Source organism: Pristiophorus japonicus, chromosome 1 (genome assembly GCF_044704955.1).
Source record: "Pristiophorus japonicus isolate sPriJap1 chromosome 1, sPriJap1.hap1, whole genome shotgun sequence".
Lineage (NCBI taxonomy): Eukaryota > Metazoa > Chordata > Chondrichthyes > Pristiophoridae > Pristiophorus > Pristiophorus japonicus.
Window position 1 is genome coordinate 199,233,656 of NC_091977.1, and position 17,218 is coordinate 199,250,873.

At 44.6% G+C, this 17,218-nt stretch overlaps 1 protein-coding gene across 7 annotated transcripts in view; it reads right to left on the reverse strand.

Annotated features, from left to right (window-relative positions):
• LOC139268010 (ceramide transfer protein) overlaps positions 1–17,218 on the reverse strand; it is a 188,789-nt gene that overhangs the window by 16,645 nt on the left and 154,926 nt on the right. For all 7 annotated transcript variants that reach the window (XM_070886009.1, XM_070886026.1, XM_070886003.1 and 4 more), the window contains one exon: positions 14–109. In XM_070886009.1, coding sequence (XP_070742110.1) covers positions 14–109 — 96 coding nt within the window. The remainder of the gene's footprint in view (positions 1–13; positions 110–17,218) is intronic.

Here is a 17,218-nt window from a genome sequence, read left to right on the forward strand (position 1 = left end):
AAAAATGCCTCACCTTCATTTCTCCCTCTTCCACCACCAACTGCCAATTAGCATCACCACCTACATCCTGGAGAGAGTACTGCATGTGATTTTGCACCATCTCTTCAACCTGTGAAGACAAAGAGCAACCACTTTTACAACCTGCAATGCTGCAGACAATGCATGCCAGCCATATTCTGCTACTTGTAGTGTAATGAACAGAACATAAGCTATAGCAGATCAATTTCAGTCTACTGAAGTTACAATTTTTCAAAAATATTGCTTGTGCACAGAAATTTTCAGAGACAGAAAAATGCAGTTTGTCCCAACAATGGTTTGCAGCATCAATTCCAGCTTCCTGGTCTCTACCACCTCAAGCTCCAGAAATTCATCCAATGGTCTCAAACCATTCATACCATGTGTTTCAGCTGCCTTTCCTACTAACTTATTCCACATGTTTATCACTCATTGGGTAAACCTGCTGTACATGGTCCATGTACCCAATGGTGATAATTCATGAAATTTAAATTAGGCCCAAGAGGATGTTTGGGCACTGACATGAAGGTCCCAATGCAGCAGACTGGCATTGCACTGCACCTAAAGTGCACCTGGAAAATACCGGGAGAGAAAAATTGGCCTTAATATTTTGGGAATAGGAAAATAGTGTTGCCAAGTGACTGCATGCAATAGTCTGCCCGTCATGGTGAGTGCTTCCCATATCATCATAGGCAGTCCCTCGGAATCGAGGAAGACTTGCTTCCACTCTTAGCATGAGTTCTTAGGTAGCTGTACAGTCCAATACGAGAACCACGGTCTCTGTCACAGGTGGGACAAACAATCGTCGAGGGAAGGGGTGGGTGGGACTGGTTTGCCGCACGCTCTTTCCGCTGCCTGCACTTGATTTCTGCATGCTCTCAACGGCGAGACTCGAGGTGCTCAACGCCCTCCCAGATGCATTTCCTTCACTTAAGGCGATCTTTGGCCAGGTGTCAGTGGGAATGTTACACTTTTATCAGGGAGGCTTTGAGGGTGGCCTTGTAATATTTCCGCTGCCCTCCTTTGGCTCGTTTGCCTTGAAGGATTTCAGAGTAGAGCACTTGCTTTGGGAGTCTCGTGTCTGGCATATGGACTATGTGGCCTGCCCAGCGGAACTGATCAAGTGCAGTCAGTGCTTCAATGCTGACCTGGACAAGGACTCTAACGTTGGTGCGTCTATCCTCCCAGGGAACTTGTAGGATCTCGCGGAGACATCGCTGGTGGTATTTCTCCAGCGACTTGGTGTCGACTGTACATGGTCCATGTTTCTGAGCCATACAGGAGGGCAGTTATTACGACAGCCCTGTAGACCATGAGTTTGGTGGCAGTTTTGAGGGCCTGATCTTCAAACACACTCTTCCTCAGGTGGCCGAAGGCTACACTGGCGGCGGAGTTGAATCTCTTCGTCAATGCCTGCTCTTGTTGATAGGATCCTCCCGAGATAAGGGAAGTGGTCCACGTTGTCCAGGGCCACGCCTTGGATTTTGATTACTGGGGGGCAGCGCAGTGCGGCGAGCACAGGCTGGTGGAGGACTTTTGTTTTACTGATGTTTAGCATAAGGCCCATGCTTTCGCATGCCTCAGTAAATATACCGACTATGTCCTGGAATTCAGCCTCAGTACGTGCGCAGACGTCGACCCTGGCGTGCCTTGATGACCCCGAGACGCAGAATGCCCACAGCGCTTGGTCTGCCCTCCACACCTCCATAACCAGTGCCTGCAAAGAGACGCTCGGTCACTCAACCAGGAAACACCAGGACTGGTTTGATGAAAATGATCAGGAGATCCAAGGACTAATAGATTGCAAGCGCAGGGCATTTCTGAGCCTTAAACAACAACCCAACTCGGCAGTAGCAAAGCAGCATTACAGGTGGCTCATGGCCGAGGTCCAACAAAAAACCCAGGACCTAAAGAACAGGTGGTAGATGGAGAAAGCACAGGAGATACAGCAACTGGTCGACAGCCATTATGTGCGAGGATTCTTCATCGCAGTCAAGGCCACCTACAGTCCAAACACCCAAGGCCCCACCCCACCGCTGGCCAAGAACGGGGAAACACTCATCAAGGACACCGAGGCAGTCAGGGCCCGCTGGAAGGAGCACTTTGAAGATTTCCTCAACCGAGACATCCGGGGGTATTCAATATTCAGCAAGGATAGACAAAGGAAAAGGAGGTGGAGTAGCGTTGTTGGTTAAAGAAGAGATTAACGCAATAGTAAGGAAGGGCATTAGCTTGGATGATGTGGAATCTGCATGGTGTTCCGCAGCTCTACCCAAAGGACAGAAAACGCTAGTGGGAGTTATGTACAGACCACCAAACAGTAGTAGTGAGATTGGGGATGGCATCAAACGAGAAATTAGGGATGCGTGCAATAAAGGTACAGCAGTTATCATGGGTGATTTTAATCTACATATAGATTGGGCGAACCAAACTGGTAGCAATACGGTGGAGCAGGATTTCCTGGAGTATTAAGGAATGGTTTTCTAGACCAATACGTCGAGGAACCAACTAGAGAGCTGGCCATCCTTGACTGGGTGTTGTGTAACGAGAGAGGATTAATTAGCAATCTTGTTGTGCAAAGCCCCTTGGGGAAGAGTGACCATAATATCGTAGAATTCTTCATTAAGATGGAGAGTGACACAGTTAATTCAGAGACTAGAGTCCTGAACTTAAAGGTAACTTCGATGGTATGAGACGTGAAATGGCTTGGATAGACTGGCGAATGATACTGAAAAGGTTGACGGTGGATAGGCAATGGCAGACATTTAAAGATCACATGGATGAACTTCAACAATTGTACATCCCTGTCTGGCGCAAAAATAAAACGGGGAAGGTGACTCAATGAGGGAAATTAGGGACAGTGTTAAATCCAAGGAAGAGGCATATAAATTGGCCAGAATAGGCAGCAAACGAGGACTGGGAGAAATTTAGACTTCAGCAGAGGAAGACAAAGGGTTTAATTAGCAGGGGGAAAATAAAGTACGAGAGTAAGCTTGCAGGGAACATAAAAACTGACTGCAAAAGCTTCTATAGATATGTGAAGAGAAAAAGATTAGTGAAGACAAATGTAGATCCCTTGCAGTCAGAATCAGGTGAATTTATAATGGGGAACAAAGAAATAGCAGACCAATTGAACAAATACTTTGGTTTTGTCTTCACTAAGGAAGACACAAATAACCTTCTGGAAATACTAGGGGACTGAGGGTCTGGCGAGGAGGAGGAACTGAAGGAAATCCTTATTAGTCAGGAATTGTGTTAGGGAAATTGATGGGACCGAAGTCCGATAAATCGCCAGGGCCTGATAATCTGCATCCCAGAGTACTTAAGGAAGTGGCCCTAAAAATAGTGGATGCATTGATGGTCATTTTCCAACATTCTATCGTCTCTGGATCAGTTCCTATGGATTGGATAGTATCTAATGTAACCCCACTTTTTAAAAAAGGAGGGAGAGAGAAAGCGGGTAATTATAGACCGGTTAGCCTGACATCAGTAGTGGGGAAAATGTTGGAATCAATTATTAAAGATGTAATAGCAGCGCATTTGGAAAGCAGTGACAGGATCGGTCCAAGTCAGCATGGATTTATGAAAGGGAAATCATGCTTGACAAATCTTCTAGAATTTTTTTGAGGATGTAACTAGTAGAGTGGACAAGGGAGAACCAGTAGATGTGATATATTTGGATTTTCAAAAGGCTTGTGACAAGGTCCCACACAAGAGATTAGTGTGCAAAATTAAAGCACATGGTATTAGGGGTAATGTATTGACGGGGATAGTGAACTGGTTGGCAGACAAGAAGCAAAGAGTAGGTCCTTTTCAGAATGGCAGTCAGTGACTACTGGGGTACCGCAAGGTTCAGTGCTGGGACCCCAGCTATTTACAATATACATTCATGATTTAAACGAAGGAATTGAGTGCAATATCTCCAAGTTTGCAGATGACGCTAAGCTGGGTGGCGGTGTGAGCTGTGGGGAGGCATTAAGAGGCTGCAGGGTGACTTGGACAGGTTAGGTGAGTGGGCAAATGCATGCCAAATGCAGTATAATGCAGATAAATGTGAGGTTATCCACTTTGGTGGTAAAAACAGGAAGGCAGAATATTATCTGAATGGTGACTGATTAGGAAAAGGGGAGGTGCAACGAGCCCTGGGTGTCATGGTACATCAGTCATTGAAAGTTGGCATGCAGGTACAGCAGGTGGTGAACAAGCCAAATGGCATGTTGGCCTTCATAGCGAGAGGATGTGAGTATAGGAGCAGGGAGGTCTTACTGCAGTTGTACAGGGCCTTGCTGAGGCCACACCTTGAATAGTGTGTACAGTTTTGGTCTCCTAATCTAAGGAAGGACATTCTTGCTATTGAGGGAGTGCAGTGAAGGTTCACCAGACTGATTCCTGGGATGGCAGGACTTACATATGAAGAAAGACTGGATCGACTAGGCTTATATGTAATGGAATTTAGAAGAATGAGAGGGGATCTCATAGAAACATATCTAAAATTCTGACAGGATTGGACAGGTTAGATGCAGGAAAAATGATCCCGATGTTGGGGAAGTCCAGAACCAGGGGTCACAGTCTAAGGATAAGGGGTAAGCCATTAGGACCGAGATGAGGAGAAACTTCTTCACTCAGTTGTGGGCATGTGGAATTCACTTTCACAGAAAGTTGTTGAGGCTAGTTCGTTATATTCAAAAGGGAGTTAGATGTGTCCCTTACGGCTAAAGGGATCAAGGGGTATGGAGAGAAAGCAGGAATGGGGTACTGAAGTGCCTGATCAGTCATGATCATATTGAATGGTGGTGCAGGCTTGAAGGGCCAAATGGCCTACTCCTGCACCTATTTTCTATATTAATTAACGATGTGTGGATATATTCTGAATTGATCAAAGATTTGAAATAACCAACTCTTAAATCGATAATGGTTGAAAAGGGCAGTATCCAATTTAAAAACAAGGGCATACAAAGTGGCCAAAACTAGTGGGAAGACAGAAGATTGGGAAGCTTTTAAAAGCCAGCAAAGAATGACTCAAAAGATGATTAAGGGAAGATAGACTATGAAAGTAAACTAGCATGAAATATAAAACCAGATAGCAAGAGTTTCTATAAGTATATAAAAAAAAGGAAGACTGACTAAAGTAAATGTTGGTCCCTTAGAGGATGAGACCGGGGAATTAGTAATTGGGAACATGGAGATGGCAGAAACTCTGAACAAATATTTTGTATCAGTCTTTACGGTAGAGGACACTAACAATATCCAACAGTGGATAGTCAAGGGGCTATGGGGGGGAGGAACTTAACACAATCACTAAAGAGTTGGTACTCAGTAAGATAATGGGACTAAAGGCAGATAAAAATCCCTTGGACCTGATGGCTTGCATCCTAGGGTCTTCAGAGAAGTATTGGCAGGGATAGTGGAAGCATTGCTTGTAATTAACCAAAATTCCCTGGATTCTGTGGAGGTCCCAGCAGATTAGAAAACTGCAAATGTAAAACCCCCATTTAAAAAAAGGAGGCAGACAAAAAGCAGGAAACTATAGACCAGTTAGCCTAACATCTGTGGTTGGGAAATGTTGGAGTCCATTATTACAGAAGCAGTCGCAGGACATTTGGAAAAGCGTAATTCGGTCAGGCAGAGTCAGCATGGATTTATGAGTGGGAAGTCATATTTGCTGGAATTCTTTGAGGATGTAACGAACAGGGTGGATAAAGGGAAACCAGTGGATGGTGGTGTATTTGGACTTCCAGAAGGCATTTGACAAGGTGCCACATAAAAGGTTACTGCACAAGATAAAAAGTTCACAGGGTTGGGGGTAATATATTAGTTCGTCAATCCTCTATCCATGCTAACAGAAAACAGAGTTGAGATAAATGGTTCCTTCTCGGGTTGGCAATCAGTAACTAGTGGGGTGCCGCAGAGATCAGTGCTGGGACCTCAACTATTTACAATCGATTAACTTGGAAGAAGGGATTGACTGTAACGTAGCCAAGTTTGCTGACGATACAAAGATGGGAGGAAAAGCAATGTGTGAGGAGGACACAAAATCTGTAAAAGGACATACAAGCTAAGTGAGCATGCAAAAATTTGGCAGATGGAGTATAATGTTGGAAAGCGTGAGGTCATGCACTTGGCAGAAAAAAAATCAAAGGGCAAGCTATTATTTAAATGGAGAAAGATTGCAAAGTGCTGCAGTACAGCAGGACCTGGGGGTACTTGTGCATGAAACACAAAAGGTTAATATGCAGGTACAGCAAGTGATCAGGAAGGGCCTTTATACACTGGAGTTTAGAAGGATGAGAGGGGATCTCATAGAAACATATAACATTCTGACGGGATTGGACAGGTTAGATACAGGAAGAATGTTTCCAATGTTGGGGAAGTCCAGAACCAGGGGTCACAGTCGAAGGGTAAGGGGTAAGCCATTTAGGACCAAGATGAGGAGAAACTTCTTCACTCACGAGAATTGTTAACCTGTGGAATTCTCTACCACAGAAAGTTGTTGAGGCCAGTTCGTTAGATATATTCAAAAGGGAGTTAGATATGGCCCTTACAGCTAAAGGGATCAAGGGGTATGGAGAGAAAGCAGGAATGGGGTACTGAAGTTGTATGATCAGCCATGATCATATTGAATGGTGGTGCAGGCTTGAAGGGCCGAATGGCATACTCCTGCACCTATTTTTTAATGTTTCCATGAGACTCTGCCTTTGACGAGAGTGTTCTCGACTCCATCCCGCAGCATGCTACCTGCTACTCTCAGTAAGACCCCAACACTGCACGAGGTAGAAAAAGCCATAAGACAGCTTTAAAAACAACAAAACTACGGGTGCGGATGGAATCCGTGCTGAGGCACTGAAGTATGGCGGAGGGGCACTGTTGGCGCAAATACATGACGTCGCATTTCTCATCTGGAGGGAGGAGAGCATGCTGGGTGATCGTGACCATCTTTAAAAAAAGGCACAAGTCCGACTGCAGCAACTAGAGGAATCTCCCTGCTATCAGCAACTGGGAAAGTCGTCGCTAGAGTCCTCTTCAACGACCTTCTCCCTGTGGCAGAGGAGCTCTTCCCGGAGTCGCAGTGCGGATTTCGTCCCCTACGTGGCACAACGGACATGATCTTTGCAGCGAGACAGCTGCATGATAAATGCAGGGAACAGCACCAGCCCTTATACATGGCCTTCTTCGACCTTACAAAGGCCTTTGACACCCTCAACTGCGAGGGTCTATGGAGCGTCCTCCTCCGTTTCGGATGCCCCCAAAAGTTCGTCACCATCCTCCACGACGACATGCAGGCCGTGGTCCTTACGAACGGATCACAGACCCAATTCACGCCCGGACCGGGGTCAAGCAGGGCGGAGTCATTGCCCCAACCCTTTTCTCAATCTTCCTTGCTGCCATGCTCCACCTCACAGTCGACAAGCTCCCCGCTGGAGTGGAACTAAACTACATAACCAGTGGGAACCTGTTCAAACTTCGCCGTCTCCAGGCCAGGTCGAGCTACAGTATGCAGATGACGCCTGCGTACATACCGAGGCTGAACTCCAGGACATAGTCGACGTATTTACTGAGGCGTGCGAAAGCATGGGCCCTACGCTAAACATCATTAAGACAAAGGTCCCCCACCAACCTGTCCTTGCCGCACAGCACTGCCCCCCGGTCATCAAAATCTACGGCGCGGCCCTGGACAACGTGGACCACTTCCATTATCTCGGGAGCCTCCTATCAACAAGAGCAGGCATCGACGACGAGATCCAACACCACCTCCAGTGCAGCCTTCAGCCGCCTGAGGAAAAGAGTGTTTGAAGACCAGGCCCTCAAAACTGCCACCAAGCTCATGGTTTACTGTAGTAACACCCATGGCTCAGAGACATGGACCATGTACATAGAAACATAGAAAATAGGTGCAGGAGCAGGCCATTCAGCCCTTCTAGCCTGCACCGCCATTCAATGAGTTCATGGCTGAACATGAAACTTCAGTACCCCATTCCTGCTTTCTCGCCATACCCCTTGATCCCCCGAGTAGTAAGGACTTCATCTAACTCCCTTTTGAATATATTTAGTGAATTGGCCTCAACTACTTTCTGTGGCAGAGAATTCCACAGGTTCACCACTCTCTGGGTGAAGAAGTCTCTCCTCATCTCGGTCCTAAATGGCTTACCCCTTATCCTTAGACTGTGACCCCTGGTTCTGGACTTCCCCAACATTGGGAACATTCTTCCTGCATCTAACCTGTCTAAACCCGTCAGAATTTTAAACGTTTCTATGAGGTCCCCTCTCATTCTTCTGAACTCCAGTGAATACAAGCCCAGTTGATCCAGTCTTTCTTGATAGGTCAGTCCCACCATCCCGGGAATCAGTCTGGTGAATCTTCGCTGAACTCCCTCTATAGCAAGAATGTCCTTCAAGTTAGGAAACCAAAACTGTACACAATACTCCAGGTGTGGCCTCACCAAGGCCCTGTATAACTGTAGCAACACCTCCCTGCCCCTGTACTCAAATCCCCTTGCTATGAAGGCCAACATGCCATTTGCTTTCTTAACCGCGTGCTGTACCTGCATGCCAACCTTCAATGACTGATGTACCATGACACCCAGGTCTCGTTGCACCTCCCCTTTTCCTAATCTGTCACCATTCAGATAATAGTCTGTCTCTCTGTTTTTACCACCAAAGTGGATAACCTCACATTTATCCACATTATACTTCATCTGCCATGCATTTGCCCACTCACCTAACCTATCCAAGTCACTCTGCAGCCTCATAGCATCCTCCTCGCAGCTCACACTGTCACCCAACTTAGTGTCATCCGCAAATTTGGAGATACTACATTTAATCCCCTCGTCTAAATCATTAATGTACAATGTAAACAGCTGGGGCCCCAGCACAGAACCTTGCGGTACCCCACTAGTCACTGCCTGCCATTCTGAAAAGTACCCATTTACTCCTACTCTTTGCTTCCTGTCTGACAACCAGTTCTCAATCCACGTCAGCACACTACCCCCAATCCCATGTGCTTTAACTTTGCACATTAATCTCTTGTGTGGGACCTTGTCGAAAGCCTTCTGAAAGTCCAAATATACCACATCAACTGGTTCTCCTTTGTCCACTTTACTGGAAACATCCTCAAAAAATTCCAGAAGATTTGTCAAGCATGATTTCCCCTTCACAAATCCATGCTGACTTGGACCTATCATGTCACCATTTTCCAAATGCGCTATGACATCCTTAATAATTGATTCCATCATTTTACCCACTACTGAGGTCAGGCTGACCAGTCTATAATTCCCTGTTTCCTCTCTCCCTCCTTTTTTAAAAAGTGGGGTTACATTGGCTACCCTCCACTCGATAGGAACTGATCCAGAGTCAATGGAATGTTGGAAAATGACTGTCAATGTATCCGCTATTTCCAAGGCCACCTCCTTAAGTACTCTGGGATGCAGTCCATCAGGCCCTGGGGATTTGTCGGCCTTCAATCCCATCAATTTCCCCAACACAATTTCCCGACTAATAAAGATTTCCCTCAGTTCCTCCTCCCTACTAGACCCTCTGACCCCTTTTATATCTGGAAGGTTGTTTGTGTCCTTCTTAGTGAATACTGAACCAAAGTACTTGTTCAATTGGTCTGCCATTTCTTTGTTCCCCGTTATGACTTCCCCTGATTCTGACTGCAGGAGACCTACGTTTGTCTTTACTAACCTTTTTCTCTTTACATACCTATAGAAACTTTTGCAATCCACCTTAATGTTCCCTGCAAGTTTCTTCTCGTACTCCATTTTCCCTGCCCTAATCAAACCCTTTTTCCTCCTCTGCTGAGTTCTAAATTTCTCCCAGTCCCCTGGTTCGCTGCTATTTCTAGCCAATTTGTATGCCACTGCCTTGGCTTTAATACTATCCCTGATTTCCCTAGATAGCCACGGTTGAGCCACCTTCCCTTTTTTATTTTTACGCCAGACAGGAATGTACAATTGTTGTAATTCATCCATGCGGTCTCTAAATGTCTGCCATTGCCCATCCACAGTCAACCCCTTAAGTATCATTCGCCAATCTATCCTAGCCAATTCACGCCTCATACCTTCAAAGTTACCCTTCTTTAAGTACAGTCGACACCAAGTTGCTGGACAAATACCACCAATGATGTCTCCGCAAGATCCTACAAATCCCCTGGGAGGACAGACACACCAACGTTAGCGTACTCGTCCAGGCCAACATCCCCAGCATTGAAGCACTGACCGCACTTGATCAGCTCCGCTGGGCAGGCCACACAGTCCGCATGCCAGACATGAGACTCCCAAAGCAAGCGCTCTACTCGGAATTCCTTCACGGCAAATGAGCCAAAGGAGGGCAGCGGAAACGTTACAAGGACACCCTCAAAGCCTCCCTGATAAAGTGCAACATCCCCACTGACACCTGGGAGTCCCTGGCCAAAGACCACCCTAAGTGGAGAAAGTGCATCCAAGAGGGCGCTGAGCACCTCGAGACTTGTCGTCGAGAGCATGCAGAAATCAAGCACTGGCAGCGGAAAGAGCATGTGGCAAAACCTGTCCCACCCACCCCTTCCCTCGACAACTGTTTGTCCCACCTGTGACAGAGACTGTGGTTCTCGTATTGGACTGTTCAGCCACCTAAGAACTCATGCTAAGAGTGGAAGCAAGTTTTCCTATGATGAAACCAAATGTGCCTAAATTTCTTAGTCACTTAATTTTTTATGTCCTAGTTTTTGAACTCTTTAAAAGTAAAAACAATTTGAATCACCATCAAACCCTTTCATAATTTTGAAAATTTTTATTAGATTACCTTGATGTCTGCTCCTTTGCAACAAGACCAACCCTTTCTTCATTAATGAACAGCCCCGAGTCCTAGTATTGTGACTTTTACTGTACATCATTCTAGATGGAGTCTAAACAGTGGCTAATGTAACATTTTATTTGATCTGTAGCCGTTTCTCTGCTGAAGCAACTCAGTACCTGGTTTGCCTTGTACTGGGCTGAATGGCATGAAAAAAGGGATTTGTTTTATCCGAAACAAATAACAAAGTTTGTATGTAATATTCTAGCATAAAGCAACAGAAGTCTGCTTGGTATGGCATATAAAGTACTGTTCTTGCCCTCGAGCTCAGTCCCCATCATGTTCCCACTAAGCTACGTGGCCACGCAGTCATCTGCAAGGTCCCGCGCAATCCACTCAGCGGCTTTTATATTAGATGCCGCATGTGCGTAAAAATATGAATGGGCCATGCATTGGGGGAGGCAGGCCCGCAGGAAACTGTGCAGCTGACAGGAGACATTGGTCCCGACATCTTTCCACATCTGTTTTCATTCCTCGGCTATATAAAATACCCACCGTCTTTCCACCATTGTCAACAACCACCACCCCATCTTCAACCTTCCCTTTCTTTTTAAATTTCTGGAACATGTCGTTGCTTCCATCATTCCCTCTTCAAACTCTCCAATCTAGTTTCCGCCATTCCCACAGTACTGGTCAACGTCAGCATCATCCTACGAGATTGCAGCCATATCTTATTGTTTCTCATTATCCAACCTCTTCGCTGACAACACCACTATCAGCCTCGCCATACCTGTCACGTATGTTTACAATACTCTGTGGTACTGCTCTCTATTTCTATTTGCTATACCATAGACAATATATCTCAAAAGGTTTTACCTCTCGTGACTGTAGACACCTCCAATGTATCCCAAGGTTTCTTGCTTAACCCTCACCATCAGTTACATGCTACCCATTGGCACAGCTATCCAAAGTTAAGAATGCTGATGAAACCCACCTCTACCTCACCAGCACCTTCCTTGACCCCTTGTCTATTGCAATTGTCTCCAACTATCTATCTGATATGAAAGACCAATAAATTATAACTTCCTCCAACATAGACAGGACAGACAAGAAGGTTCTGCTGAGGGATTATGAGCAGCTCGGAGCCAAATTAAAAAGCAGAACCACAAAGGTAATAATCTCTGGATTACTACCCAAGCCACGAGCAAATTTACATCGGTTAAATAAGATCAGAGAGCTAAACTCGTGGCTCAAAGATTGGTGTGGGAGAAATGGGTTTTGGTTCCTGGGGCACTGGCACCAGTACTGGGCTAAGAGGGAGCTGTTCCGTCGGAATGGACTCCACTTGGAACGTGCTGGGTCCTGGCGAACCGAATAACTAGGGCTGTAGAGAGCGCTTTAAACTAATTAGTGGGGGGGAGGATTCAGGTGAGCAGAAACCTAAAAGCTCAAAAAACAAGGTGAAGGCAATAGTGCAGGGTAGCATTGGGGGAAACGAAAACCAGAGCGTGACAGGAAGGGATAGAATCGAAAACATAAGAGTGTATCAGAAACTGGGGCCATAGCAGGAGAAAATGGTAAGAAAACACATTTAAAAGCTCTTTATCTAAATGCACGCATTCGTAATTAGATCAGCTGTCGGCACAAATACTTACAAATGGGTATGATCTGGTAGCCATAACAGAGACATGGTTGCAAGGTGACCAAGACTGGGGACAATTCGGAAGGACAGACAGAAAGGATAAGGAGGTGGGGTAGCTCTGTTGATAAAGGATGGAATCACTACAATAGCGAGAAACAATATTGGCTAAAATGATCAGGATCTTGAAACAGTTTGGGTGGAGATAAGGAATAATAAGGGGAAAAAGTCACTGTTGGGCGCAGTCTATAGGCCCCCTAACAATAGCAACTCTGTTGGTCGGAGTATAAACCAAGAAATAGTGGGGGCTTGTAAAAAGCGAACAGCAATAATCATGGATGATTTTAACCTCCATATTGATTGGACAAATCAAATTGGTCTGGGTAGCCTTGAGGAAGAGTTCATAGAGTGCATAAGGGACGGGTTCCTTGAGCAGTATGTAACAGAACCAACCAGGGGGCGGGCTATTTTGGATTTGGTCCTGTGTAATGAAACAGGATTAATAATCAATCTCCTCGTAAAGAATCCCCTTGGAATGAGTGACCATAACATGGTTGAATTTCAAATTTAGATGGAGGGCGAGAATGTTGGATCTCAAACCAGCGTACTAAGCTTAAATAAAGGAGACTACAAAGGTATGAGGATAGAGTTGGCTAAAGTAGACTGGGAAAAGAGATTAAAGTGTAGGACGGTTGATGAACAGTGGCGTACACTTAAGGAGATATATTTCCTAACTCTCAAGAAAAATATATTCCAGTGAGGAGGAAAGGGTGCAAAAGAAAAGATAACCATCCGTGGCTAACTAAAGAAATAAAGGACGGTATCCAATTAAAAACAAGGGCATACAAAGTGGCCAAAACTAGTGGGAGGACAGAAGATTGGGAAGCTTTTAAAAGCCAGCAAAGAATGACTAAAAAAATGATTAAGGGAAAATAGATTATGAAAGTAAACTAGCACAAAATATAAAAACAGATTGAGAGAGTTTCTATAGGTATATAAAAAGGAAAAGAGTGGCTAAAGTAAATGTTGGTCCCTTAGAGAACAAGACCGGGGAATTAGTGATAGGGAACATGGAGATGGCAGAAACTCTGAACAAATATTTTGTATTAGTCTTTACGGTAGAGGACACTAAAAATATCCCAACAGTGGATAGTCAAGGGGCTATGGGGGCGGTGGGGGGGAAAGGAACTTAACACAATCACAAAGGAGGTGGTACTCAATAAGATAATAGGACTAAAGGCAGATAAATCCCCTGGACCTGATGGCTTGCATCCTGGGGTCTTGAGAAATAGCGGCAGGGACAGTGGATGCATTGACTGTAATTTACCAAAATTCCTTGGATTCTGCGGAGGTCCCAGCAGACTGGAAAACTGCAAATGTAACGCCCCTATTTAAAAAAGGAGGCAGACAAAAAGCAGGAAACTATAGACCAGTTAGTCTAGATCTGTGGTTGGGAAAATGTTGGAGTCCATTATTAAAGAAGCAGTAGGACATTTGGAAAAGCATAATTTAGTCAGGCAGAGTCAGCATGGATTTATGAAGGGGAAGTTATGTTTGACAAATTTGCTGGAATTCTTCGAGGATGTAATGAACAGGGTGGATAAAGGGGAACCAGTGGATGTGATGTATTTGGACTTCCAGAAGGCATTTGACAAGGTGCCACATAAAAGGTTACTGCACAAGATAAACGTTCACGGGGTTGGGGGTAATATATTAGCATGGAGAGAGGATTGGCTAACTAACAAAACAGAGAGTCGGGATAAATGGTTCCTTCTCGGGTTGGCAACCAGTAACTAGTGGGGTGCCGCAGGGATCAATGCTGGGACCCCAACTACTTACAATCTATATTAATGAGTTGGATGAAGGGACCGAGTGTAACGTAGCCAAGTTTGCCAACGATACAAAGATGGGAGGAAAAGCAATGTGTGAGGAAGACACAAAAAACCTGCAAAAGGACATAGACAGGCTAAGTGAGTGGGCAAAAATTTGGCAGATGGAGTATAACGTTGGAAAGTATGAGGTTATGCACTTTGGCAGAAAATCAAAGAGCAAGTTATTATTTAAATAGAGAAAAATTGCAAAGTGCTGCAGTACAGCAGGACCTGGGGGTCCTGGTGCATGAAACACACAAGGTTAGTATGCAGGTACAGCAAGTGATCAGGAAGGCCAATGGAATCTTGGCCTTTATTGCAAAGGGGATGGAGTATAAAAGCAGGGAAGTTTTGCTCCAGTTATACAGGGTATTGGTGAGGCCACACCTAGAATACTGCATACAGTTTTGGTTTCCATATTTAAGAAAGGATGTACTTGCTTTGGAGGCAGTTCAGAGAAGGTTCATTCGGTTGATTCGGTTGAGGGGGTTGACTTATAAGGAAAGGTTGAGTAGGTTGGGCCTCTACTCATTGGAATTCAGAAGAATGAGAGGTGATCTTATTGAAACGTCCAAGATTATGAGGGGGCTTGGCAAGGTGGATGCAGAGAGGATGTTTCCACTGATAGGGGAGACGAGAACTAGGGGGCATAATTTTAGAATAAGGGGCCGCCCATTTAAAACAGAGGGGAGGAGCAATTTCTTCTTAAAGGGTTGTAAATCTGTGTAATTTACTGCCTCAGAGCTGTGGAAGTTGGGTCATTGAATAAATTTAAGACAGAGAAAGTCAGTTTCTTAACCGATAAAGGGAGTATGGGGTTATGGGGAAAGGGCAGGGAAATGGACCAGAGTCCATGATCAGATCAGCCATGTTCGTATTAAATGATAGAGCAGGCTCAAGGGGCTGTATGGCCAACTCCTGCTCCTATTTCTTATGTTCTTATATCAGCAAAACCAAATCTACAGCTGCAGCAAACACCTGAAGATCTGAAGCCTCAGCTTCATCAATCTCCCTGGTAGCCATCTGAACCCAGAGGTGCAGAACTTTGAATGACACTCAACCCCGAATTCAACTTGCTCCCCCGAACCCAGTCAAATAAGTTTTTGATCTTCACCGACCCCAACCCCACTCGTGCCATCAAAATACTTGCAGCTCGATTTCAACACTTTCACCATCCATAAACTACACGTCGCTCAGAGTAGCCCAGCCCAAACCTTCATCCGCACGGAGGCCAACATCTATAGTGTCTGTCTTCAAGTTCCACAGGCTTCCCAGAGAATCAACTACGGTTTACATCCTCACCCCTCCCCACCTCAGGGGACCTTTTCTAGCCTATACCTCTACATGTACCCTCCAATTCTCCAACAGCCTACTTCTTATTCCCTGTTCCTGTTCTTGCATAGATCGCCGTTTCTTTAACCATGTTGCACCCACCCTCTTAAATATCTTCCTTCCACATCTCCAACTGGGCACCTCCCTCCAAGTCCATTCTCTTCAACTGTGCTTTTGGCTACGACTGACTCCCTTCCATTCTTCCAGTCAGCTATCCACTTGCTATTCATCATCTTGTAAAGAACTTTAAGATGTCTCTTTCTATATGAAGAGCATGATAGAAATGGAACGAGTAGTGGTTGTTCGAGAAAGTACTGTGCTGCTCTCTAGTGGTAAAAAGTGGGCACTACAATTATAATCAGCAAATGCAATTAAATTGTAACACATGGTCCATAATCCATGGTGGGTGTTTTATTTGAAGCATTAACCTAGTCATTGTGAAGTTTACTCAAGAGTTTTCATAAGCCTGTATTGCCTTACAACTTGCCGATATAATGTTATGCTTCATCATTGATGACTATATGAACTTGTATACATTCAATAAATAGATTATGCTAAAGTATAAACACCTCTGCAACTCAGTATTTAAAGACAGCAAACCTGTGTAAGCACATCATTTACGCAAAACTGTGTAAGCACATCATTTATACAATGTAGCTGATTTGCAGAGGCATCGAGATCCTTTGGCCCAGGATGCAGTCATAGTACAACTATAACAAACTTTTTACTGGTAGTTAGTCCCATTTAGATTAAGCTTCAATTACTTGGAGATTCCTGAATCCCAACATCAAATTCCACAATCAGTATTCAATGTCCAGCACTTAATAACAAAATGAATGTTATCATCTTCAACAATTCCTTCAGGATAAAGTTCCTCAAGATCTTTCTGTTTTAGTAGTCAAACATCGCTCTGTCCAAGCAGCAGGCTCAAAGTACACTTTCTGATAACGGCACACTTAGATAATATCAACAGTATTTGACAAAATCAACATAGATTTATGAAAGGAAAATCATGTTTGACAAACCTACTGGAGCTTTTTGAGGATGTAATTGATAAGAATTGATAAGAATAGATAAGGGAGAACCAGTGTATGTAGTGTATTTGGATTTTCAGAAGGCCTTTGATAAAGTCCCACATAAGAGGTTAGTGTACAAAATTAAAGCACATAGGATTGGGGGTAATGTACTGGCATGGATTGAAAATTGGTTAACTGACAGGAAACAGAGTAGGAATAAACAGGTCTTTTTCAGGATGGCAGGCAGTGACTAGTGGGATACCACTGGGATCAGTGCTTGGGTCCCAGCTATTCACTATATATATATATATATATATATATATTTATTATATGTAATATTTCCAGGTTTGCTGACGACAAAACTAGGTGGGATTGCGAGTTGTGAGGAGGATGCAAAGACGCTGCAAGGCGATTTAGATAAGTGGAGTGAGTGGGCACACATGGTAGATGCAGTATAACATGGATAAATGTGAAGTTATCCACTTTGGTAGGAAAAACAAAGACGAAGTATTATTTAAATGGTAATAGCTTGGGAAATGTCAACATACAGAGGGACTTGGGTGTCCTTGTACATC